General features: G+C 39.5%; 1 protein-coding gene across 1 annotated transcript; it reads right to left on the reverse strand.

The window, feature by feature from the left end:
- Nucleotides 1-187: 187 nt before the first annotated feature.
- quob (quattro b) lies at nucleotides 188-26,917 on the reverse strand. Its single transcript, XM_079460031.1, has 23 exons — nucleotides 26,641-26,917; nucleotides 18,378-18,575; nucleotides 15,162-17,070; nucleotides 14,198-14,368; nucleotides 13,480-13,603; nucleotides 13,098-13,191; nucleotides 12,598-12,684; nucleotides 11,588-11,704; nucleotides 11,335-11,430; nucleotides 11,050-11,198; nucleotides 10,688-10,826; nucleotides 9,181-9,300; nucleotides 8,629-8,823; nucleotides 7,164-8,218; nucleotides 6,260-6,509; nucleotides 5,850-5,939; nucleotides 5,326-5,556; nucleotides 4,363-4,533; nucleotides 4,022-4,199; nucleotides 3,107-3,223; nucleotides 2,796-3,005; nucleotides 2,242-2,435; nucleotides 188-2,088 (listed from the first exon to the last, which is right to left on the reverse strand). The coding sequence occupies exons 1-23, from the start codon at nucleotides 26,641-26,643 to the stop codon at nucleotides 2,047-2,049; spliced, it is 5,940 nt and encodes a 1,979-aa protein (XP_079316157.1). The 5' UTR covers nucleotides 26,644-26,917; the 3' UTR covers nucleotides 188-2,046.

Below are 26,917 nucleotides of genomic sequence, written 5' to 3' on the forward strand. Positions count from 1 at the left end.
CGTCAGAGCGACGCGCCCCCGCGTGTGTGAGAGAGCGACACGCCCCTCTTGCGAAAATCAAACACGGTATTTCTCCAGTAACCACAGTTTAATTGTGACATTTGTAGCACAACAATATTAACCAAAAATGTCCATTAGTCATGAACCATGATATTTGTAAACTACAAGAATACGATTGGTCATCAATGCGGTATTTAGATACATTTATTATGCAATTAAATTATGAAGATTCACGACGTTTTCAATGTAGTAAGGTAAACATAAAGTAATGAAAAAAGACAGTTCATTTGTCCTTCAGACAATATTTTTAAGATAAAAAAATGTAATCTCTCCAGGATCTTCTTAACCTCAGGTAAAGGATAATTTTTCGGGCAAGATGGTTCCTTTACAGTACATTTACAGGACAAAAAACAAAGTCCGTTTTCTGAAGACCACAGACATTATGATAACACAATGATTAATGATTAAAAGTGCCATTTATTGATGGAGTTTAACATGCTGAATCCGAAAAACACATGATTTGTTTAACCCTTGACGGTACTCATAAAAAAACTAAAAAACATTATGGTATTATTACTCATACGCAGAAATGACAAGGTATTGGCTCAAAACAACAGTTTAACATAAGTTACTAAAAACGAATCTGTCGTGAACGTGGTGGAAGAACCCACGTGCAAGGCAGCAGGGATGAAGGGGTAAACAAATAGATTTAAATGATAAAACGAATACAAAAACACCACATCTGTGTGCATAATCACCTGTCCAACATACTTAGTTGGAAATGGAGAAAAAAATGTTTTATAGGCTCATAAGTGAAAACAAGAGCATAATATGCATAATATAGCATAATATGGCCGCTGAAATAATTTGGAGCCGGCACAGTAATGGTTGTTTGGTGAAGCTATAACTCAAACGCACAAATCAAGTTGTCACAGTCCTTTTTTAACATCCTATAAGTAATTAAAACCAAGCTTATTAGAGAAATGATCACTTTAAGCATAAAAAAGTATTACATTTAGTTTAGTCCGGGTTTTAAAGAGATGCCTTCTCCCTGTGTGTGTGAGCTTTACTCTTGGCTAACACACCTGTTGGACTTCCTGTTGATGGTTTTCAAATTCCAAAAGTGTATGAAGCCCTGACTGTCAGTGGTATAAACTTGGAGAGGTATTCTGGATCTAGAAAGATTCCCAAATGTGTCCGATTTGATGAGTGCAAACAGACGAACAAGCAAGTAAACATCAGCTGAGGTATGAGATATAATAAGTCTTTGAATCTCCTCCCTCATTAGAGTAATTTTCCATGTTTGCGACTGCAATACTATTTAAAAAAAGTTATTTGTAAATTTTTTATTGGGCACATAGTAAACAGCTGTCTGTAGTCTCTTGTATTCTTAAGACACAATGTCTACCGTGTCTCTTTCACTTAGATCTGTGATGTTTATATGCAGAGTTTTACAGTAACACTTAAGCATAAATACTTAACAAGACCCATATCTGTGTGCATTATCACCTGTCCAACATACTTAGTTGGAAATGGAGAAAAAAATATTTTATAGGCTTTAAGTGACAACAAGAAGCCACAATATGGCCGCTGACATAGTGCATGGATGACATAATGTTGTAATGGTGTTTGGTGAAGCTGCAGTGTCAAGGTCCTGCACAAATTCCCCAACAACTCAAAAGCAGACACACAAATCACGTTGTCACACGTTGTTTTTAAACATCCTATAACTAATTAAAAACAGGCTTATTAGAAAAATGATCACTTTAAGCATAAAAAAGAACTAACTACAATGATGGAAACCATCTTTAACAAAATATACTTCAAGTGTAATTCGATTACTTTTGTTTGGCCCTCGTCCCATTCATTTAATGCTTTTGCTTTACTTCCGAGGACATGCCTCTGGTTTCAACCAACCAACACACACCAAAATAAATAAATAAAATAAGCTTTATTACTAAGTCCATTAGTGAGCCACAGGCATAATGCATGATAATATAAAAGGCATGTGATAGATAGTGTTAACGTACAAAGAATAAAGACTGGTTAAACTTCTGTTGATTTTCCCATTATGTTTCTCCCTTGAACCTGAGAAGAACAAAGATAAAATTCATTGTATATCAATAAGCACTTTAATCATTTAATAATAGTGTCTGTAATATACTGTGTATATATATATGTATATATATATATTGCACCATACTGTAATAATGTAAAAACAGGTATGTGTAGGCCTCATACTTTAGAGCTTGGCTGGATCAGTGGGTTGGTAGGTTTCCCGTTGCTTTCCTGTTTGTGGGCCTTACATTTTTTCACACCAATGACTGGCACCTCAGATGGGCCGTGTTCACCGCATCCACCAATCACAGAATGGGAGCTGTGGGCTGAACTGCTGAAGCAACTCACACTCTCACCGGACGATTCAGAACTGTCCACTGTAACAAACACACACAACAAAGGGTGCAATTAGCCAAACATTTACTTTCTAAAAATAATGAAGCATTGAAATTAAAATGAGTCTGGATTAGTGTTTTTGAATTGAAGACAGTTAGCAGTAGCAGAACGTGTAATTTGAAATGCTGTCTGCGTCATATTTCTAAATTTGTTTTTGGACTCTGACACAGATGAGGTCACTGAAACTAAAGAGCGTCAGAAAGATTTAAATGTTCTGTACGATAAAAAAATGAACAACCATCAAGTTTGGAAAGAAATTGTTGGGTAAATGCGCATGTAGATATGTTGAGATGAGACCATCCCAAATGAGAAATTACATCTGATATCTTGTGTGAACATACCAAGTACACTCTGGTTTCCACTATCCTGATCCAGATCCTCTTCCTCCAGGATTCCTGAGGTTCCACATTCAAACCGGACAACATCTCTACTGGTGGGACCAATCAGATGTCCCACAGGAGAGCCCCACCCAGAAGATGAGGAATGGCTACCGGAGGATGACGTACAGCTGGCCGAACCCGTAGAATTCAAGCGAAGGACAGGAAGTCCACCTAAGGTGTCCAAGGAAATAAAACATATGTTAATTTTACATTTCAATTTGAGTTGAATAAGATTCCTCATGGATTAAACACTGCACTTGCACATGTTTTACCTCGTCCTGTTAAAGCACAGTTGATGGCTCTGTCATTGATGGCCATCTCGCTCGGTGTGATGTCCATGAAGGGTTTATGACCGATGCCCATGAACACTCCTTCCTGCATGCGGATTTCTGTGTGAAGACCATCACAGACCATCAGGACATTTGACATCAGCAGACAACTGTGTTTATACTGTTACAGCACTAAATCTTTTAATAATATTGCTTGTTTATAAGGTTAATATGGCATCTGGTGTTGTACAGTATGTGTGATGATGCACCACTGTTCTCTTGTTCCAGTTGTAATTACAACCCTTTCCAAGTGTTTGTTTGTGTGTGTGTGTGTGTGTGTGTGTGTGTGTGTGTGTGTGTGTGTGTGTGTGTGTGTGTGAGTGTGTGTGTGAGTGCACAGGGTTTTGGAAAAAAAGGGGTTCTGGCAAGCATTAAAGAACATAATTTACTGAAAGTCTGCACCACACCGGAGAGCTTGCCTAACACCCATTTTGACAAATTGATAATATCTCTCCTGTTGACTGCTTGAATCTAACCTTAACCACTCAGGGTTGGCATATACTGTATATTTATACCAAGCAGCAAATTTGTGAAAATCTTTTCCATTGAGTATTCTCCGTGTTCATTTTTTGATGTTACAGGACTGACTCACACGCTGACAGGAAAGCACGAAGGAGCCACTAATTCTAAGTTACAAAGATTGACATTCAGCTGCAATCATTTCCTGGAAAAGGTCATGTGTCATGCAAAGGGTGTGAGAAATGAATGTTTCGGTGCAAAAGGACAAGGCAATATTTGATTTCCCCACACTTCTCATCAGTTACCTCAATTTTATTGAGTAGATTCTGCGGGTTGTTTTTTTACAGCGCACAGAGCAATTCTGTTTCATGATAATAAAGTATGAAAAAGTTTGCTTGCCTCTGTTGTGTATTGCTTGTTCCCAGAGAATTCGCTCTAAGTCTCTAGTCCAATTCTCTTTCGCTTCTTGACTTTGCGCCTGAAGAATGTATATTTCCTGTGACTTCCTTCTTCGAAACCAGATCTCAAAACACAACCCACTGTCTCCAAAATTATGGGTCATACCAATGTCTGATGTCTGAGACACAAGAGATGGACAATAATACAGTTGCATCACCATCGAAAAAGAAATAAGAATTATTATCAAAAAGATGTTTTTTTTAAGCTATACGAAAATATGCATAGCCATCAATGTTTTTGACTACCGGTTTATATAGAGTGTTATGCCAGCAGTGGTTTACCTTGAAGGACTGTTTGTAGATATACATGTCATTCCCCACATCCGTTTTCCTAGTTTTGCTGAAAAGTATGAGATCTCGAAAGAGAAAGATGTGACGGTAACATTTTTTCTTCCTGAAGGTCAAGAGGAATTCGTCTTGACGAATAAGCTGTCCTTGTTCCTTCAGATTCACCTGTACGGGCAAAACAATTTATTACAACAATATATTATATCAGACATCCTGATCTCTCCAAAACTGAGCCAAGTTAAAATGCATGTAGAGTAAATTGCAGCAAATCTTGTTTTTATATGCTTAGAAATTGATTTACACCAAAGATTTTTATGATAGTTTAAGTATATTTATAAGGCTCTCGTATGCGTTCGTCTTTGTCTACTACTTGGAGGCCTTCAGGAATCAGCTAGACGCTCACATAGTTGTGTGTTGTGTATTTTTCCCTGGTTCTCCCACGGCGCTGTACATTCATTCTTGCAGGTCAGTCATAGAAGACTGTTGATAGAAAATGTATCTAACAATGATTTACCCTAGTCAATCACTTTGTGATTCTAAATGTATACTGTATATAGTTTTCTTTAAATAATCCTTAATCTACAAGATTTCTCTTTCAAAGAACAGTTTGCCACTTACTGTATGTGTGAGTGGTGAAAGTGTACTTTATCTATAATTCTCACCACCCCCTGAGCTTCTGTACTTTTTAAAGCGCACAGTCTTAAAATAAAGGCAAAGAAAAATGAAGGTATTTATCTTTGTAATTATAGTCAATGTGTGTTGTGGTCAACAACATCGGCCCTAACATCACGCCCATCTATCCTTTTCTATAAAAACATCCTCTCTCAGTCAACATGGTCAGTTACCTGTTAATATAAAATATAAAGTTTGATACCAGCATAACTACATGACCTATTACTATATTGGGCACAGTGTAATGTGTATAAATGTTTATTGCGTGTTTATCTCCATTCTCACATCACAGTCCTGAATGTCATCCATGGCGAGCAGATCGTTGCCGTGGCGAAGCTGGAACTGGATGATCTCTAAGGCGGTCTGTATCTCCACAGGCTCGTGGCCTGCATGTGGCCCGCTTTCGCATTCCCGCAGCATGTCCTGCAGCAACAGGCTATATTTACTGATGCGCTGCACCGGTTTCAAGAGATATGATGACAGATCCATCTTATCTCCCAGCAGCTGCTGTTTTTCCTGAAAATAAGCCAAAGACAACAAATATTAGGTGAAGAAACACCTCACACAGTAAAGCACATGAATGTGATCTGTGTGTGCAATCTGTACGTACAAAGACCCCAAAATGCATAGTATCGCTAAAATGTATCTTCTGACAGCCTTTCCTAAATCTACGATTATAATTTACATATTTACATTCAAATACGTTTTAGGTTTTTATCATTCTTACTAAATACAGCAGTGTCTCATGTTCTATTAAGGAAAATAAGGATAACTGCGGACAAGTAAGAATAAGGTACAAACAAAGTCACCTTGAAGAACTCTTTTCCATGACTGATGAGCAGTTTCTCCGAGCGAGGTTTGTTCTTGCTGTATAAAGCGTATAGGCCAAAGTTTTCTTTCTGATTTGAGAAACATATGGTTAGAATCACCGACTGGAAAACATATCCCGTAATCATGAGTCATCATATGTTATCATGTATGTTTTTGCCTGTATCTGTGACTGTTCTGAACATCTTTATGTCGACGCACCACAAGAATCTTACCCAGAGTGTTATCTACAGTAGATGGGTACCATTAGATGGGTATTGACCCAGGTATCATTTTGTTTGTAGTGGTGCCACAAGTTAATTTTGTGTCAAATGTCATTTGATACCTACTTTGACTACTACATATATTGGGCTAGTGTAGACTCATGACGGGTCGTGCTTAAAGCTCTCACATGTTTTAAAAAGCAGCGTCCCACACTGAAGGGTTCTTGTAGACAGATCTCCAGCTCTTTAAGAAAGTGATGCTGGTGGAAATCACGCAGTTTCTCCAAGTTTCCAAAGATGCTTCCTCGCTGTCCCCGCAGGTCCTGAGGAACGTCAGGACGCTCTAGCTCGGGCATGTAGTGCTCTACGACGTACCCCAACGCTCTCACATACTCCCTCTCTGTTTTGAGCAACTCCTCAATGATGAGCCGCAGTTTTCTGGCAGAAGGCAAAAAGAAAAATGAACCGCATGCGTCATTGTTACTCTTGGACATTCTTCTGCAGATTTCATCCTACAAAATGTTGTATGAAAAAACATTTTGATGAATTGATAAGACTGTGTTTTTGATTTTTAATGGCATTTAACATGTTTTATATAAGGGATAATGTACAGGCAGCAGGTTGTCATCGCAGAAATAAGCCCCGAAAGTGTGGTCTGGTTTCCGTTTTATTCAGAAATTATGATAGATCAACTTCAAAAACGACTTTCTTCCGCACAGCACAAAAAACAGATATTTAAAGAATGGCACCCATTCACTTGCATTGGTTTGGTGTCCATATAATAGAAGTAAATAGGTGCCGGCGCTGTTTGGTTACAAACTTTCTTCAAAAGACCTTCTTTTGTGTTTTGCGGAAGAAAGAAAGTCTCTAAATGATAATATGGATCATCCATGTTTTAACATACTATAATCAGTTAAAAAATCTAAACAAAGTTAAGAGGAATGCAAATTCTACAGTCAATTCGAAGTCAAATTGATGCTGACTTATAATAAGCTAGCTGCCTATTTAGGCAACAAGACTACTCAATTGGTTTTGGAATATAGCTGTATACTAGATGTTTCTTGAAATGTACAGATTCCTCATGTGACTTACAATACAGTACTGTTGATTTCCAATGTAGAAGTAGGCATAGAGATCGACTCGTCCTGCGTTTTGACTGGAATGACCGAGTGTGTTGTTGGAGACATCATTGATTTGGTGTCATCGCTGAATTTATTTTTTATTTTGGCTCGGTTACTCTGGCTCGGTTGAGAAACGCTTGAACCAAAGCTGTCTTTGTGAGACAGACTAGAGCTCTGTCCATTGCATGATGCTATTTCTGCATAGCTGACCAGACTTGATGCTCTTGGTAGGAAATCTTTTTGACATGAATTTATAGATGTCTGGGTAATGGCCTTAACTGTAGCATTGTCTTTACTTGTAGAAATGCTACAGCTGGTGGATGCACAAGAGCCCTCACTACATGAGCTGACCAGTGGTCGATAGCGTGCTGAACAGTACATCTCATCGGGATGTTCGGCGTTCCTGAGATCACCATCGCTGTGAGAGTTCATCAGAGGGCACTTCCTGATTTCTGTGATCTGGACTTTGTGATATTTCTGAACACTTCCTTCACTTGACCTTCGGTGGAAAGGGTGACTGCTGTCTTTTAACCAGACTTTGGCTGAACTTTGCTCTGAGTTTGATAATGTATATTGCACTGGCTTAAAGGGGAAGTTTAATATTGCCACAGTCTCAGTGTTACAGTTTTGGTTCTCTATATGATCGCCGGCTGGATTTGTCTGGGGGTCACCTTCCCTTTTTTCAGGAGTAGAAGTGGTAAACACATTCTGGGCCAGACTCTCCAGGTGGCTGTAAGGATGTTTGGTCGCCACATTTTCCTTTTGTGGAGATGTCGGAGGGCTCTGATTTCTATAAGAGGCCTGCAATATCTCGCTTAGCCTCTGTCTGATGTCTCGGCACTGAGCCCAGACTGCATTCCACATCCATATCCCGTCAGGGTGCCTCTCTAACAGCGCCTCTCTTTTTTCCTCAAAGTGTTGGGGCGAGAAGTCTCTGAACCTCTCCTCAAAAGCCTTTAGCACGCTGAAGGAGTGAGAGGTCACGCTCCCCAAATACTGCATGCACTCTTTGACAAGAGTTGAGGCCTGTGAAACAAACAAGATGAAAAGTGTATCAATCAGAGACGGAAAGAGACTGTTAAAAAATTATTCAGAGGAACAAAAAACTTGAATTTTCTTTTCAAAGTTATTACACTTATATAGTTTATTGAGTAAGCAGTTTCTCCGTCTCCAAAAGTGCTCTGCCTCTGAAACAACTTTGTTTTTTGGCTGACCTCACTGATTTTGCAACCCTCCCATCCTATTCAGAGTGTGCAATGCATTCTCTTAAAGTGCTTTTACTTTAAATCTCAACTTTCTCAAATAAAATCCCTGCCTTGCATTCCTCTCATTTAATTTTTTTAATTTATTATGTCAGTGAAATTTGTTGTATCAGTCAATCAGCCTTTAGGGGTAAATTGAGTTTTCAGGTAGATTTTATACATTTGCGAGCTCACCTGTTCACAGAAACGATAGAGGTCAAGAGATATCTCCAGCTCAGATTTACGTTCTTCAGCCCTTAAGAGGAAGCCAGTCATGGTGGTTTTGAAGCTGGTGACGGTGCAGCGAAATGCGTCCGTTTCATGAAACTGTGTTTCTTGCCTATTTCTCTTCGCTGCTTTTATCAACAACATTCCTTTCTCCTTTTTCTCCTTGAAATCACATAACATGTCAAGCAATATCTCAGACATGTCTGAAATCTCATAAACTTTACCTTTAATCATCCATAACTAAAGATAGCATATTTCCAAACTATTTTCATTATCAGAAAATAAACTGGTATTTCATCATGTCTTTGATTTACGTGCTGACCCCTTCACATAAATTAATAATGATAACACATGCTGGAGTCCACACCACTGGCAGTAACGCATCAACTTTTTAACCCTGTGATGCGCTTTATAAATACTAGTTATCTGTTTATCTGTGTATGTGGAACCTGTTAATGTTTTTGCAAATAAAAAACTGCAATGACACACTTCAGATGAGTCTCATTCAAGTTGGTTTACCTTTGCTTGCATCAGAACAGACTGAATATCTTTTAGTTTTTGCTCAAGTTTCGGCAGAGTTTCCTCCTTGTCAACGTTGTCCTTCCATGACTGTTCTTCTGCGTTACACCAGGTCTGGATCTACAAACATTCACAATCACTGATAAAACAATTGACTTAAGTGCAGCTTAAACATTTTCCCAGCTGAAAACAGCTGGTCAAAACCAGGACATTTTGTTTTGGATGCTGGTGAGCGTCTTCATTGGGCCTCTTAGGACTTTTGCAAAAGAAACTAAATCCAAGACCATTGTATATGTTAGGCCAGTCTTAAGTCAATATACATGAAATAGAATGTACACTACTTGTGGGTGTACTGTATGATCAATACCGGGTGGCCACATCCAGAGGTTATCATAAAGATAAACAGCTGAGGAGTTTTAAATTCAGCCTCTTATGAAACCTCCTTGAAGCCCAGTGCTGATAAAGTGATAGTTCACCCAAAAAGGAAAATTATTTTCATTTCAAACCTGTATGACTTTCTTCCGCGGAACACAAAAGACGATATTCTGAAGAAAGTTGGCAAGCGAACAGCACTGGCCCACATTGACTTCTATTATATGGACACAAAACCAATGCAAATGAATGGGGGACAGTTAACAAAATTCTTTTGTATTTTGCGAAAGAAAGCCAAACATGTTTGAAATGACAGGAGGACATTCTTTTTTTTAGGGTGAACAATCACTTTAAGACTGTCATGAGGTTTGGACAGAACCCAAGCGCAGGCAGACGTGTTAAACAACAAAACTTTATTTAAACAAATACCCTCGATGGGGAAAACATGAATAAAAACAAGACAAGACCGAAAACTAAAACTTCCCACAAGGGGGACAAAACAAAAGAGGTGCTAAGAATAATAAATAAACTATAAGTCCACAAAATTGAATCCAGGAAACAGGAACACGGGTAATCCTATACAAGGCAGGGTAAACAAGACAGACTAGGAAGAGTAAATGTGCAAAATGAACCGACAAGAGACAGAGGGAAACTGGGGCTTGAAAAAGGGAAACACTAACAAAGACTGATGACACAGGGAGAGTGGCGGCAGGTGACATGAATGAAACACTAAAGGAAAGCTAACAGGAGGATTGCACGAGGCAGGTGAGGGGAATAAAACACTAAGGGAAAGATGGACCAGGGCTGGTGACAAGACTAACACTAATGGGCTGCTAACAGGGAAACAATGGGGCGGGGCTAAAGGACGCGACACCGGAGAGAGAGCATGGCGTGACAAACCAAAACAATGCTCTTTCTCCACACAAAACACATGGGACTGACATGATCCTGCCACAAGACTCAAAAACCAAGACAAAGGAGAGGCAGGATCATGACAAAGACAGCATGTTTAGATAATACTGGCTGATTTACTCTTTAGTAAAACCACAAGCTCACAGTGTAACCTTTTATGTACTTGTGTATCATCTGTGAGATGTGAGTATAACAAAAATGTCATTAAAATACTGTGTCATACCGTGTTAAGCGAATCTGCCGTCTCTCTCACCAAAAGAACATGTTCAAGGTGTTGCAGGGACTGGTTCGATCTCATCACTAGTGTGTGAACGGCCTCTTCCACCTGGTTATACAGACAAGTCACAGACTCCATTGAGTGCCTGAATAGAGAGATGCAAACATAAGGATGTTATAAGCCCTGCGATGCATTTGCACTGAAAGAGAGTAGCTTTTATTTCTGTATGTGTTATTAGCTTGACAAACTCATGGTGAATGGGGTAACCACAGGATTAACTAACAGATGTCCAAACATCAGGATTTCTGAGAGGGTTTAGTGACCCCATATTAAGCCTGATGAGATTCAAACTAAGCGAGAAAACACACCTGTTGTCTTCCGAATGAACAAATCTTGGCTCCTCCTTTCGCATTCTGGCGAGAATAGCCCCGCCTTCTCTTTGGAGTGTGACCAAACGCGTATCTTCAAGCACTATTTTCATGGATCTTCGTTGCTCTTGGATACAGGACATCACTTCCTGTAAAATTGGATAAGTTAGTTTAGGAGTGGCATACTCGCATATTATCATCGATGAGGTAAAACCAACACATTCTAAACATGGTTTAACATCTGTTGGTTCATAAAATCTGTTCATTTTTTGCATGAAGCTTTACCTGTGCAGATTCAGTTTTTTTAACGTCCAGTTTTCTGATTGCTGCATGCAATAATGAAGATGCCGCTTGTAGGTCGAGTTGAAAGAGGGACAGTTTCTGAAACACACAAATATTCAACATTCAACCATCAGCTAAACGTTGTTCCTATCCATTAAAGTGGACGCTGAATTCACAAGGTAATCTACAGTACAGTGGAAACACCGTCACAATAGATCAAAAGTGCAAAAGATGGAGGAATCTCGACTGATTTTACCTGGTGAAATTGCAGCCAGTCCTCGTGACTGTAAGGAAAGTTTCCTCCGAGGTCAGAGGTCAACTGCTGTGCATCAACCACCTTATGAAGAGCCTTCAGTGATGTCACAACATCTATCTGATAGAAATGACAATGTAAGCAGGTGACCGCAGGTTTGCCATCATTTGTTAGTGTTTATGTACACAAGGTAAACCAGTTTAATCCTATTTAATTATACAATTAATATATAATAAAATATTAATATGATTTAATATAACTATAAATGTAATATAAAATAAATTGTTAGATTATAACCAAACATAGACCGGAAGTTAACTTCGGTCTTGTACGTGTAATATTACAACAACCTTTTTATATGAACAGCAAATGCAAGTACAGTTAACACATTTCAATAAAAAATCTGAATCTAATCAGTGTTTTAATAGCATTCACACCTCAATGTGAACAATGTACCTCAGCTGACCTGTTTAAGATACCGCAGGACAGTGCACAACGGTAACAAGTCCATGGATTTTTATAAACAAAAGGTTAGCTAATTTGCTATCTAATTAGCTCATTTACAGCTAGTTTTAGCTAATTGTGCTAACTGCTAAGTCAACTTTACGAAGTAAAGAGCACTGCGGTGCAAATATGCAAACATAGCTAAAATAAGTTCATCTTGTTTATTCTTCGCAGTATCACAGAATATTAACAAGATAAATGCTGCTCCTAGCAAACAACTGAGATGGGCAAATAATTTTTTGTTCACTTTAAAGACTTGTTTAGAACAATGAGTGTCGCTCAGACGCTCACAACGAAGCACCACCAGCGTGAACAAGAAAGATTTGTTTACTTAAACGACTCATTCAGAACAGCTGCTCTCTCATGAAGCAGCTTCAGAGTGTGTACAGTAGGTCTGATTCTGAACTCGTTGATGTCAGATGTTAAATAGAAGAGCTGGCGTGGGCAGCAGGACAATATTGAGTCATTGTGGATGTGTTGGGACTGGTGTGATGATTCACTTGGGCTACCTGTAAACCAGGATGTCTTTCGGGTCGAGGATTCACGTCTTTCTCAACAAGCATAACAATAGTGTGTACTGCATGAAGGGCCTGTTCCTATACACATAGAGGCGAGAAGGCACACAATGGTCAGTGTGTGAATGAGCCACTAAACAACAGGTTACTTTAAATCATTCTTATTAAACTAAAATTTTCTGTTACAGAATATATAAGTACAAACAAGAACAGTGTAAACATATTTTATGAATATAATAACAATGGTGCACAAAGTAAAATAACATATTAAATATAAATAATAACAGTTATTCATTAACATTTTTTATTATATCATTTAAATCATTTTTAATTTGGGAATTTATTTCCTTCTACTCAACAATCATTTGTGTGTACATCTTTTAGCCCTGTAACCATTATGAGCATTTATGCAAATACATTGTTCATCTTGTTTATTTTTCTAATATATTGTGGAGAAAAAGGGTATTGTATTGGTTTGGCAGGCATGTCCTTACCTGAACCAAGAGCAGAGATTTATAGAAGACCGAGGGCGGTGGAGATTTCCTGCTGTCAATCACAACGGTCAGTCCCAGATCTCTCACCTCCATCCTGCATAAATACACACAATGTATTCAAGACCGTGCATGACTTTGAAATTAATTCATTTGAATGTAAAAAATGCTTTAGATAAATTTTTATATTTTATATGCTACCTGATTTTAAACTCTCGTTCAGGAACTGAATTTATATCGAAATCAAATTTCAAAAGTTCTAAAAATTAAAAAAAGTGCTTAACTCAAATACTCTCCAAGTGTATAATCCTGTTCATTCTGAATTACTCATGCAGCTACTGCCCTCTTGTGGTGATAGTGCAGACATCTCTCATGTGTTTGGTACCTGGGTATGGAGTGCAGGTAGAGCAGCAGTCTGCAGAGGTCCAGAGGAGAGTGCTGGGCCGATGCCCACCCTGTCCGTCCCCCGTACACCTCCACCACAGCTCGACCAGCTCTATCACGACTCCCTGATGTTGGTAAGAGGATAGACATTAGTTTTTAGTTTTGTTGTGTCATATCACCATTAAAAATGCAGAGTCCACGGCAGATTTTATGAGGAATGTTTCCATTCTGACTACTAAAGGTGCACTCAGTACTTTAGTATTTTTACTATATTCATAGAATCCTAAGTTTATCATTTACTGTGCAGTATGGATTGCATACTGCCTACTACTGCTTTAAAATAGTATGTGAAACATTATTCTATATAAAATACATTATGCACATAATCTCATCACTTTGCATTTGAGTTGCATAATCGTTTTTAATTTGTGCGAATTACCTTTTGGCAGTTTGAGAAAGGAGTCTTTAATCACATTGTAAATCAAAGGTTGACTACATTGCATTGTGGGATATAGTTTGCCCTGCATCATGCTTTGTTGTGTACTGCAAATGTTTTTAACATTTTCTGCCTTACAACGTTTTTTTAACTGCTGCAGCCTGCCACTGAGTTCGAATTATTGTGTATGTTCATTTTTGTTCTACATTTTGTATACCAGTCCAGGCTTTAATCCATGATTTTGCAATGTCAAATTACAATTGTAAATTAACAGTAGGCATACCTGGCAAACAGATCATTCCTAGGTGTAGAAGACTCTTGGTTGTGGGGTGTTGGGAAAAGAGAGTTGCCTGCCCTGCGCTCTCAGTCTGGCTCATCTGGAGCTGGTCATTGTTGATGTCCTGAAGCTCTCTTCCATTGCCAACTGGAGCTCCAGTTTTCCCGGATAAGGAAACTTTTCAAAAACAAAAAATGATCATCATGTCATTGTCATCCTAGATGTATTTGTATGTATCTAGATTTATGTAAAAATATATTGTAGTTTGGCAACAAATCCAAGCCTTGTTTTTGTTTCTTGGGTATAAAGACGACATTTAACAGCTAGATGGTGCTATTGAAAAAAAAGTCCCTTTAAAAAAACTAAAGCAACCGTCCTCCTCTTCCCATTCAAAAAGACATGAAACAGCTCCCCCATAAACGGTTGGGGGTGTAGTTATTTTTGAACTCTGGCGCTTGGTTGTAATGAATGCCTTCGTTCTGTTCTGCAAAAAAAGGAAGATCAGATGAAGGGCTGCAGAAATTCCCCATGTGGAACGCCGCGTGTGCTGTTGACCTTTGACCTGTGTCACACTGCACTCTTTCAAGATGACCTTTCAGATGGGTATATTTTCCTCCCAGCAGAGGAAAAGGGTAAAGGTTGTCTGTAAATCTGCCGAAATGCCTAGTTGCGCTTGTTGTGAGCATGCAAAATGACATAGTGAGGATTCTAATGGCAGACAGCTACAAGACTCGAGACAGGGCTTCATATTAATGACTAAGCATTGCTGTTCACCAGGGACTGTGCAGTTTCTTTGTGTGTTCTTTCAAAAGCAAATCAAGATTTGATGAAAGAAAAACATCTGTATGCAATCAATTAATGTAAACAGAAAGGGGCTACAGAAGGATTTTTCTTTGTGCTTGATGTAAATGCTTGTGACATCTCATAACAAGTTACAACCAGAAGTTCGTATCTCAAAAATCTCACTCACCCTTTCGTTCGTGTCGTCTGGTTAGTTTCGGGGACACCAAATTAGCAGTGTGTTTTATTCCCTGGATTATGGATACAGTCGGGATGATCCCTGGATAGACGTCACTGTGGCTTCTGTTGGTCACCTTGTGTGACTGCATGCACTCTCGGGCTGTTTCTGAGACGGATGAGGAAGAGCGGAATTTTGGCCGGCTTTTACCTGCCACTTTCAACACCTGTGCAGGTGAATCCAAGTCTCTTCCATGCTGTCTGCCATCACTGGGGGTTTTGTAATCCGATGGACTGTTCTCATTTTGAAATTTACTGCATTGATGCTGAAATAACAGGGATGTTTGTTCAGAGTTTTGCGTGAGCTGGTTTTGTTGAATGACATTGAGTCGCCGCAAACACAGATCTTGTCTCAGTCCGCTGTGGTCGGGTAATGCCCTTAGCCCCATTTTAGGTAAGTGTTGGGTTTTGCCGTGCTTTTGACCGCCGACCCGCACCTGAAACTGATCTTGTTTGATGGAGTCGTTTAGACAGTGGAGTCTTTTGTCAGGTATTTCCCTGTCTTTATTTCCCACTGCAGTCTCGTGAAGATCATGTGACTTGTGGTGTTTTGTTTGGGACGTGTCTGGGCTCTGTTGTGATGTACACTGCTCAGGAGACTTCAAGTTCTCCCTCGAACTACGGCCATGAGGTATGCTCTCACTTGGCCGGGTTGACTTCTGACAGACGTTTATTGGACTTTGCTCTACTTGGGCTGAGATCTCAAAGCCCTGTATTGGGTTTTTGTCTGTTTGCTTTGGTGTCTCGCCAGACATGCAACTTGGATGTTGGAGGCCAACTCCATATCTATCACAGCTTGGCTCAGCCTCGGCTACTTCTGGCTTTGATTCATCCACGGGGCGGAGCATACTTGCTCTCTCAAAATGTACAGGGTTTCGTAGAGCTGCCATGTAGGACTGTCGATACCTGCATTTGGATTCTAGATTGTTCTGCATGCTCTCCGATGGCTGTGTGGGTTGCAAGCATGGGTTAATGTTTTTATCCAAGACGCTGAAGTGCTCATCACACAGGTTGCTTTTTGATTCAGGTTGAGCGGTCCTGACCAGCTTGAAGCTTAGTGGTTGTGTTGGCATTGCTATTTTGTTGAGGGTCTGTTTCTCCTTCGCGAACTCCAGCAAGTCCACATATTCCCCTTCCAGCTCTCGGCTGTGTCTACTGTCCCAGGTGTTGGGAGAGACCCAACCAACCGGCTTTCCAGCAAAACTGCTGATTGGGTTTCCTTGCTCAACCTTAACCAATCTGGTGCCGCCCTCCACCAGCTGAACTGAAACAACCATCCCATCTTCGGCAGGAAGGATCCTGGTTTCCATCTCAAGTTGTAGGAGATCTACAGGTAACTGTGAGTGTGCCACGTTTCCAGATATCTTAGTCTGAAGGTCATCCACTTTGAGAGTTGCCATCGTGCATGATGTTGTTTCAGCCCAGATATTAGCTTTGGGTCTATCAAGGAATTCTGGGTTGGCAATTTCAGTCCAAGGGACCTTTACAACCCCCCGGTCGGAGGATAGCACACACTGATGTAGGGGCTTACCATGACGGCCGTTGTTTATTTCTCTTAACCAAGACTCTGTGAAAATGCTGGGGTAGGACGTCTCGGGTATTGGTATCCCCTCAACTTCGGGTCCCTGCAGCACTCTGGATCCGGCTTGAAGCACCGGATTGTCCTGCCCCAGGAGGTCTTCCTGCACAAGAAGACTTTTGAGGACGATTCGGGCTGACTGATCTCCAAAATGCTCGACCTGCAGGTAGAAATCTCCAGGCCGGAGCAGTAAAGGGTTGATAGGTGCAAGTTGAACCACCACCCGATCACTTAGGCACAACGGCCATCCCTCACAGCGAAAGAGGACATCAGAATATGCAGCCTAGTAGAGAAGAGAAAGACAGGAAATAAAAAAGTAGTTTGAGTGGCTAATAAATTTAAGAGTAAAGGATTTTATGACCGCCAGATTCTTAAAGGCTCATGACTTATCAATGGCGTTGGTGGGATTGACTTTATTGATGCCATTTATTGGCTTGGAGACAAACATTCTTGAATCTCCTTCAGATGAATCTGCCTCAGAAGGGCTTTGATCTTTCTGAAAATAAAGCAGAATCCTTGTCTAGTGGACAAGAAAAGGTAGCATGTGGGAGCTGTACCATAAAAATCCCCACGGATGAAAGGACTGTGCAGGAAACTGCTTTCATTTTGCAGTGAAACCCACTTGATTCTTTAAACTTTAGTTTACGCCAAAATCATTTACCCATTGCCATGTTATTCTAAAACCATTTGACTTGTACTTCTGTGTAAGATGAAGAAATTCTGAAGAATTTCACTGTTTTTGATAAGTAGAGCATAGAGTGAGCACAGCCTATTAAGTTTAAACAGGACAGAAAAGCACCATACTGTAAATGATTGTAACAGTAGTCCACAGAAAATGTGTGCTGTATGTCAAGTCTTGAGTTTTAATTGAGGAAGTGACTGAAATTCAAATCGTGTTTTACTAAGAAAAGTCTTCGCAGCCGTCATATTTAATTTGTATTACTTTAGATTTGGGAATAGAGGACTCAAATGTTGACTGCTTTTTAGTTTCTGAAATATTTTTTGCATTACACATCCAGTATTTCTGTGTTTGGAGGAAATAAAGTCATGTGTTTGGAGGGAGCGGAGTTAATAATGACAAAATGTTAATTTCAGGTTGAACTATTCCTTTTATAAACAAAATAAGAATGGGTAACGCTTTAGATTACGGCTGATGGAACTGCATGCTATATAAACATCCACATCAAACCACTCTTGAAATACTTGATTATAATCTCAAGATATCAACATTGATTTTGCACATTTTACACATTAATATTCAGCATAATTAAAATAAATAATTTGTGACACCTCCTTAAGTAAAGAAAAGTCAATAAATATAAATATTTCTTGAATTTCCTGACTTCTTGATTCCCCAAACTTTCATATTGTTTATCATTACCTAGAGATATGTGCTGTAGAGGACCATCACTGTTACAATTAGTTATGCTGTAAAATGTGGTTAGTTATGCAGTACGGGCCGTAATCTAAAGCATTACATACATTTGTTTGCTTCATAAGCTTTTCATCAACTATGAGTTGTTTGGTGTTGATGTCAGATATCAGATCTTAAGCACTGATGTTGTGTTCCGCTGAGTATGTTGTACTCACACACGCAGCTTGCTGTACACTCTCTAAGATGTGTTTGGCTGGGATGAGAAAGTCCAGCAGGCACTGCAGTGCATCTCCATGGTAACATTCCTCAATGGTGCGAAAGAGTTGGCTGAGAACAGTGGGAGCAGTGGCCTCAAAGGGCGGGTAAAGGGCCGACAGCGCGCTCTGAATGGACCACTCCAGAGATGACGGGTTCTGATGGGAAGAGATCAAGAGAGAGAGAGATTTATTTTAGGGCTGTCAATCGATTAAAACTTCACCTCAAATAATGGAGCCAACTGCAAAATGAACAGATCCTAACTTTATTACAGCATGATATACAGCAAGCTAGCATTGAAATATAAAAGGGGGAAAGATCCCGCCCTCTTTTCAGAGCTCTCCCCAAGCCACACCTCTTCACATCAATGACTTTCATTCACCGATGAGACCTTACAGTAAAACACTACAACATCCTTTTAAGCTTGTGATTTATGTGTGAGCAGGGCGTAAAAGTAATGCAAATACATAGATTGACTGGTCAGATGCAGTGATTTTACGGAAGATATATAATTTCATATTTTGACCGGTTTAATTATCGATTGCTATCATGATGTGAATATTTTTGAAATATTATTTTCCCCAGGTTTAAATTATATTTTGGCATAATAACATTTAATTTCTTATGTTCAATGGACAGCAATCATTTGTGAATTAGTTTCTCTATTCTTGTAACAAATATCCAGTGTTACATCTCAGGACACATTATACTGCCGGCATTATATTTATAAACGCCCTGAATCCTTTGTTTGAAGCAGTGAAATGAGGCTGTTGTCAACTGCCCGAGGCCAAACCTTTTCATAACTTCAACCCCTCCTAAATCTCACTTGCAAAGCCCAAGAGCGAGACAATGAAGATTTTGGCCTCATGAAATAGATCTGTCCATCTGAAGGAAATATGGGCTCTTTAAAGTATGTTTGTCCAAGAAACACTTCATTTGAGATGGCTCATGCAGGGGAGATCTGTCTCATTAGACAAGTAAAACAAAGGAGAACAAAGAAAACTGGGTCTGAACCAGCCCAGTGCTGAGAGAGGGGTTACAAATGTTTTCGTACAGAACATATGTGCATAATCCAGAAACATCAGTGACCGTGTACTGTATGTATGCGCTTATGTAGGATTACTGCAGATACACTGGTGATTCTCATATTTGCTCTCCCAAATATTTATCATGCATGTACAGTATTTCAGCTAGCTCATGAAAATGTTGCGTTCGGGTTTCAATTGTTCGACTTGGAATGATTTGCAAAGCAGATGCAGGAAGATCAAGACTGGGAGTGTTGTGTGGAAAATGAGTCTGAGAAAACCTGTTCAAGGGTGAAGAACACACTTCCACAGGTCAGAGTTTAAGACTGTTAGACTCAATGTTTAAAATGATCTTCATACAGCGCAGTGAAATGATTAACCATGAAAAGAAACGAATCCTTTAAATCCTGATATGTATTTTGCTGGTTTGTTTTGTTTCAGCTGTTAGCTCAACAGACGTCTGGTTAGGATGATTACAGGACCCGTGTGGGATCTCAGACAGGAAGTTTATGTCTCCTTGAGAAGAACAACAAACAAAAACAAATCAGCTTAGCAACGCTTGGCAACCACCCAAAATGCCACGCTTTCTATCGCATTTTGAACCAGGCACCAGGCACATTTTCATCAAATCTATTTGTTTAATTGTGGCTTCATGTTGATGTTTCATGAACTGAGGGGCAACGTTCACCTCCAGACCCTCAGTCTGATCTCTATTGTTTTAGTCATTGAGTGACACAGACTTCAGATGTCTCATCGGAGAAGTATGCTGATGTTTATCTGCTGTGAGTTTGTCTGCCCTGGGTTCGCTCGCTGATTCCCGGAATCTGGCGATGAATGAAAAGCATATTTGATTATCATCTTCTTAACTTTTTTGTGTTTCTGTCTTTGAGCAGTATTAGTACACCACCTCCCTCGATATGTTTAATGATTTATAATTTGGTACGACTGTAGACAGACACAATAGCTTTTCTACTTATCCGTGAACTGTTATTTTTGCGTCTCATTCAGGGTGGTCCACTCTGGACGCATGCGTAACCTCGCCGGTCCTCTGGATGAACCTCCTGAAATCGTTTCCCTTTAGGTAAACACTCCTCTTGTTCTGCCCAGATCACTTTCTCAATGTGGCCCTGTGCCCGGTGCTCTGCTTACCCCCCATCCTCTTGCATTACACATCCACACCTTAGCGTTCCCAACACGTCCAAGTCAAACTTCATTTAATAAATCATCCGGATCCCAAATGAGGGATATCTGGAGCCTGGCGTTGTTCCCCTTGTCTGGAAACTCCATTCAGGAGGTTGTCAATCGCACATCTCTGGATGGATATATGGAGCACCAAAGTCCAGCCTGGATTGAGCCTCCTGGCTGAACTTTGGAAAGTTCATGGAAAGGCTCATTTGATATCTGGAGATGTTTGTAAGTACATGCTTTCATGTGTGAAGCATCCATCTAAAAGAAAATAATGTTTAACAGATGTGCCGGGATCTTCTCACCTGCAGCTTCGCCCCAGTCACTGGATTTGATGCTACGGTTTCTAACCCTGCATTAAATGTAAATATCTAATGCGGGTTCACATTTTGCAATGCGTAAGGCTGTCTGTAATTACACAGAGGGAGAGAGAGAGAAAATGGCATTTTACAGACCAAAGCTCAGCTGTAAGCTTTCGTTCTGAGAGATTTGATTTCATTTAGTCATGTGAATCGGACATGCTTCATAAATCATAAGTGTCATGCATGTTTTAGATCTGTTTGACTCTCTTCCTGCTGCAGAACACAAATTAAATTATTTTGAAGAACGTTGGTAACCACACCACACTGGCTACGATTGACTTCCATTGTATGAGACTATGGACACAAAACAACTAAGACATTCTTCTTACAGTATATCTTTGGTGTTCCACAGAAGAAACAGTCATATACAGGTTTTGAGGAATAAGAAATCGTAAATAGAAATACGATATGTGTATAAATATGTATAAGAAATGCAAATAGTTCCAGGAAGGCACCATACAGTGTCTAAATTGTGTGTTATGCGCACAAAATATGTCTCGACTTGTACATCTGGCACAGGACAAAAGCGCCACTTTTGGCATTTAAAAGCCTTTCTTCAGCTCTGTTATCACTTCAGGGCTGCAACTGAATAAACAAATGGTCGAAGCCTGAAAAATCCATCTGCACTCCTGAGATAAACACCAATCTGATTTTAAAGCCTTTCAGAGTTTCTCATTTCAGCAGTCAAATTCCAGCAACGTCTCCGTCTTGTCCTTCCTTTCCTCGCTGTCTTTAAGACACTGTTGTCTTTGTGTCTGAGCCACTGTAGTTTTACTCCTCACAGAAGGAGTTTGGCACAATGTTCTGCATTCACAGCGTAATGGAGCATTCTCCAGCCTCTGCCCACTCTCAGCAGACAAACATCCACAACATCTGACTCGCTACGCCTTTTTTACTTCACTTGTTCACTTGTCAGGCTACACTTTTCCTAAGCTTTCTCGAAACAGGTTGAGCAAAAAAGGATCTTATCATCAATAATAATTTTTTGTTGCATAGGGTATTTGGGATGGATATCTGGTTCTTGGGGTTTGAGCAGGTGTTTGGTTTGGAACCCCGACTTTCATCATCTGGTGGTGACCCACATGATTAATATAACATAGACTGAATAGAAAAATAGGCCATTTTGGTTTTCTAAATGTCTCTTCAAATTTACGGTTTTCATGTTCTGTCATGGCACAAAACATTGTGGTCTTTATTCTTCTGTGCATCTGCGTTTAATGCAGCCAGTGTGTTTTTTCCTTTAAATTGAATAGTTTATACAAAATTAATTGTGAATTTTTCATAGTTTTCGAGGATGAGGGCACGTCACACCACCTGTCCACGTTGGCACATTGTCTATTTTGACTAGCTCGACCAATGAATTTGCACCAGAATGCCACATAATTTGATTGGGCGTGCCTTTAACGTCATCAACAAAATATGTAGGAAATGTCTTTTTATTATTTTGCTATCCGATGCACAATTATTGTTAGTGCATTATATTTTTACATTTACCTTTTTTATTGCAGAAGATCTGCGAATAGTAGAGACCTCTGTTGTCATTGTTCAGAAAACAAATAAACAATGTTTTATCTCTCATGGCCTTTATTTTTATTACACATTCTTTGTGTCTCTACAGGCAAATCATAAATGAGTCCGGACATATTTAATCTTAACACAGTCATATATCACCGTTGTCACTCGCAGGTCTTGCGAACACTTCTTTCTCTACCCACTGCCAACTTATTAAATAACTCGTATATTTTCTTGACCTTCTCCCCAGTTTTCCCTTCAGATGAAACAACGCTCTGTGGTTTCTCGCTGAGATCCAAGACCGCAACACTACCTCCAAATGATGATGAATATCATATTTCATTAGAATTTGATTGAGGGTCATGGGACATATTTCCAAAATAAATATTAGCAACTCAAAACACACAGACAGCCGTGACTCCCATCGTAACTCTTGCACACATGTACAGAATATCACTTTCAGTTTACCACATTTGAGAATTCTTTGAATGTTTTGCATTGTTTCCACCATCAGGGTGCCGATCGATCGGAAATCCAAATGTCATTATTATTTGCATTATATAAGAAGACCAACTTAGGATCTTACAATATTGCACAACTCATGAAAATATACTGCACTTTGTTTGTTTGTGTGATAACAGAGAGATAATAGTGGTTTTAACGGAGTAGCATAATCGCTGATGTCATCGGTGTGGGGATAAAATAAATGCAGTAGATTATGAGACTGTTTGATAGAAAAGAAGAAATGGCAAAGACATAGGAAAGAACTTACAATGTACTTACTGTGGTTTTGGCAAATGCACCTTAAACCTGGCTTTTTTGCTCTATATGATCTAAAGATACTGATCTAGAATCTGAGACACCAACTGATTGAACATCTGGATCACGTGCAACATGCTAATAAAGAGCAGAAGTGAATCAGTGCCGTCTGTGTGTGCATGACAGGAACTCGGAGGGGTCAGAGAAAACAAAATACACATCACGCACAGCTGTTGATGCTCGTCTTCAATGTGATACAAAGGCATACAAATATGTCAGCCGGCAGGTTCTTGGCAAGATGTTTTACGACATGTCATCATTGGCCGTGTGGTTATCATCAGTGAAAATGTGTTAGCTTTGCTGGAAAAATTACTTTTTTGTTTCCTATTCACTTTATGTTCTGTCCTTAATGGATCATACTCGACAGTATACAGCTCGCCAATTTAATAAGTAGGCAACGCCAATACAAATATGTAAAATCAAAAGCTAGCGAGATTTCTACATCGTGAGCATTTTACACGGTTTACGAAGTCTCTTCTAGACATTACCGTAGATCAAATTGTCCAATAATAAGTGTTGCCAATTTTACACATATTTGTGCGCTATGCATTTTATGCTGTTAGTATTAGCTTAGCAATATGCAAATGACAAACAGACAGGAAACAAAAACATTTACAAAAACCACCTGTTTTAACCAGCCTGCACAAATGTTTCCCGGAATTCCTGTTATTTTGGGACTTTCAGTTTTGACGAAATTGTTTGTCAATAAGTGCACTTCTGTGGACGTCGTCTGGTTTAAAACCTAGCATAACAGCTGCCAGGAGGTGTGTATTCTGTGGTTAGGTGTGTGTGTGTGTGTGTGTGTGTGTGTGTGTGTGTGTGTGTGTGTGTGTGTGTGTGTGTGTGTGTGTGTGTGTGTGTGTGTGTGTGTGTGTGTGTGTGTGTGTGTGTGCGTGCGTGCGTGCGTGCGTGCGTGCGTGCGTGCGTGCGTGCGTGCGTGCGTGCGTGCGTGTGTGTGTGTGTGAGAGTGTTGTGTGGTAATATTTGTACTTGTGTGTTGCTGGTGTTGTCAAGGTCTGTCAGAGGTCGTAACGGCCCGAGCACAGCGAGAGCGTTGTTTGTGTGCGTGAATGTGAGAGTTTGGTGTTGTTTTCATCCGTCGAGTTCAGCTGTAAAACGCACACATTAAATGTGGTATGAAAACAAGTGTGCAGGTGTGCAGCCCTCCCATAAAGGAACGCTAAACGTATCGCAGAAATATCCCCAAACTCAGAGTCAGACACATTAGGATGTTACAGTAATGTGTTGACAAGTGTTGCATAATAAGATTTTTTTTGCAAGACCAATCTACTGTACACTTAATTCTGCTGATGTACTCAATTGGGTATGTACAGGGAGGAATTTTATCTCATTCACTGACTAACCTTGGTCTGGTTTAACAGAACAGAGCGTCGGCCCCAGTCTTTGTTTTTCTTCATTTTCTCCATGGAGATTTCAAAAGATTCTTCGATAAAGGCTTAAATCAATCCAGACAAATCCAGAATGGAAACATTCCAGGATTATTCTCCATATAGTGGACTTCAATGGACTCCAAACGGTTGAAGGTCAAAATTACAGTTTCAGTGCAGCTTCAAAGAGCTCAGTGTTTACAAATGTGGAGAAGGAGGACAGTTCAAAAGTTGTTGAGTGTTCAATGACAGATATTCAATTGTCTTTGCGTCAGTTTTTTGTTTAAAATGGTCATTTCATGTGCGTATCCTGGATTTCGTCCCTTTAAGCGTGACCTTTTCAACGTATATACGTAACACGTGAAGTTGTGAACGCGCTTCGCAGAACAGAGCAATGCAAGCATTTGTATAAAGCATATACGTCTTTATATTTTTAGAAAATGACCAATCGTTTTGTTAGATAAGACCCTTATTCATCATCTGGTATCGTTTAAAGCCCCTTGAAGCTGCACTGAAACTGTAATTTTGATCTTGAACCGTTTTGAAGTCCATTGAATAATCCAGGAATGTTTCCATCAAATACCTTAATTTATTTTCGACTAAAGAAAAATATATATATATACGTCTTGGATGACAACAGGGCTGAGTAAATTATCATAAAAATGTATGTTGAAAGTGAACAATTCCTTTAAATTCCTGATGAAATGAAATTTCATGAAGCATTGCGAGTGATGATATGTATTTAAATTTGACAGTACAATATGAAACCATTGTCTCTATTAGTTCATGGTTTTGTAAAAATCAGTATTGTTCGTTTTTCCAAATGCGTTCATTTGTTGCAAATTATTCAAATGTATACAAATCTGGAAGTGGATTGAGAGTCAAGGGAGACATGAACGTAAGCGTTTTGTAAGAGCAGGCATCACTACTGAGATTGTCTGATGTTTCATTTCAATGTTAATGAGACTTCTCTGATTGGTCTCAGATCTCTCTTAATGATAGTGTAGTTGTATAGTGAGGATGAGGCTAGTAAACACTATTTTTTTATAATAAAAGTGGATACCACACTGGCTCAGAGCCCAACACGCTATCCTGAAAAAATTAATTTGTTTTTGGCAAAATGCATGTGATTTTCTTTTCTCTACAGAAGCTTGACTGTGACACCCTATTTATATTTTACATACTGTATGTGTGTACACCTTTTTAAGACTTAAACAAATGTTGGGTCAACAGAAATGTCAGAAAAAACCACATATCAGATAAAACACACCTGATCAAATAACTAACAACTGTCCCCCAGCCGAACACCATCAGTCATTCAAACCAGACACGAAACTGAGATGTGCTTTGGAAAATTGGTCTTGTGTGAAAGCTCTTGATCATAGTCCAAATGTCTAAGACCATTTTAAATCTGTGTTCTTTTTTGGCAATGCAAAGTTCATATGTAAAGGCTTCTTCTGAGTCACGGATCAAATGTTTTGCAAGTTAATTTGTGACATTAAAGCACACAAGTTTCTAGATCACATGGATGTTTGCATAAACTAAGTCTGCAATAGCTCCACTATTGCTGTCATTGATACAATAGGTGGACATATGAAATGCAAAGACAGATATTCATTTCAAACTTGTGTACATAACCTTTAGTTATTGTCTAATCTAAACAAGTGCGTATCTGTGAGATACGTAGAGACTAGTGTTAGGAACAAGATAGCTGATCATAAGTCAGTTTTACAAGCTCTCAAGCTTTGTTTTTTGAGGTCACAATATATCTCAAACTTGAATTTCTGAAGTTGGTAGAGCTTTGGTTGACCAGAACAATTCATTGTGCACTTACAAAGAAATTGAATGTAACATTAAATCTTAACCCTCAACATCAGACAGCTATCAGTAGTTCAATGGGTCAGACGTAAAAAACGAACGAGTTTTATTTACCATCTTGATGACAGGATCCAGTCTACTGTGCTGTCATCCTCTCTCCAACAAAACAAACTCCCGATTTACTTCTGGAGATAAACTGGCACCATTCCCATGACTCCTTACATCCAGAGGTGCATCCAGGGTGTGTGTTGTGCTGTTGTATTTGGAATGCAGTGGAAGACAGCCATTGTTTAGCAAGTTCTTGCAAGTTGCCTGCTGAAAACTGCTAAATGTCAAGCGCGGTGTTGTCCACTCACTGCGCTGTTTTGTCTTGACTGTAAAGAGCGTTTTC

This window comes from Barbatula barbatula, assembly GCF_947034865.1.
Source record: "Barbatula barbatula genome assembly, chromosome: 7".
Taxonomy (NCBI): domain Eukaryota; kingdom Metazoa; phylum Chordata; class Actinopteri; order Cypriniformes; family Nemacheilidae; genus Barbatula; species Barbatula barbatula.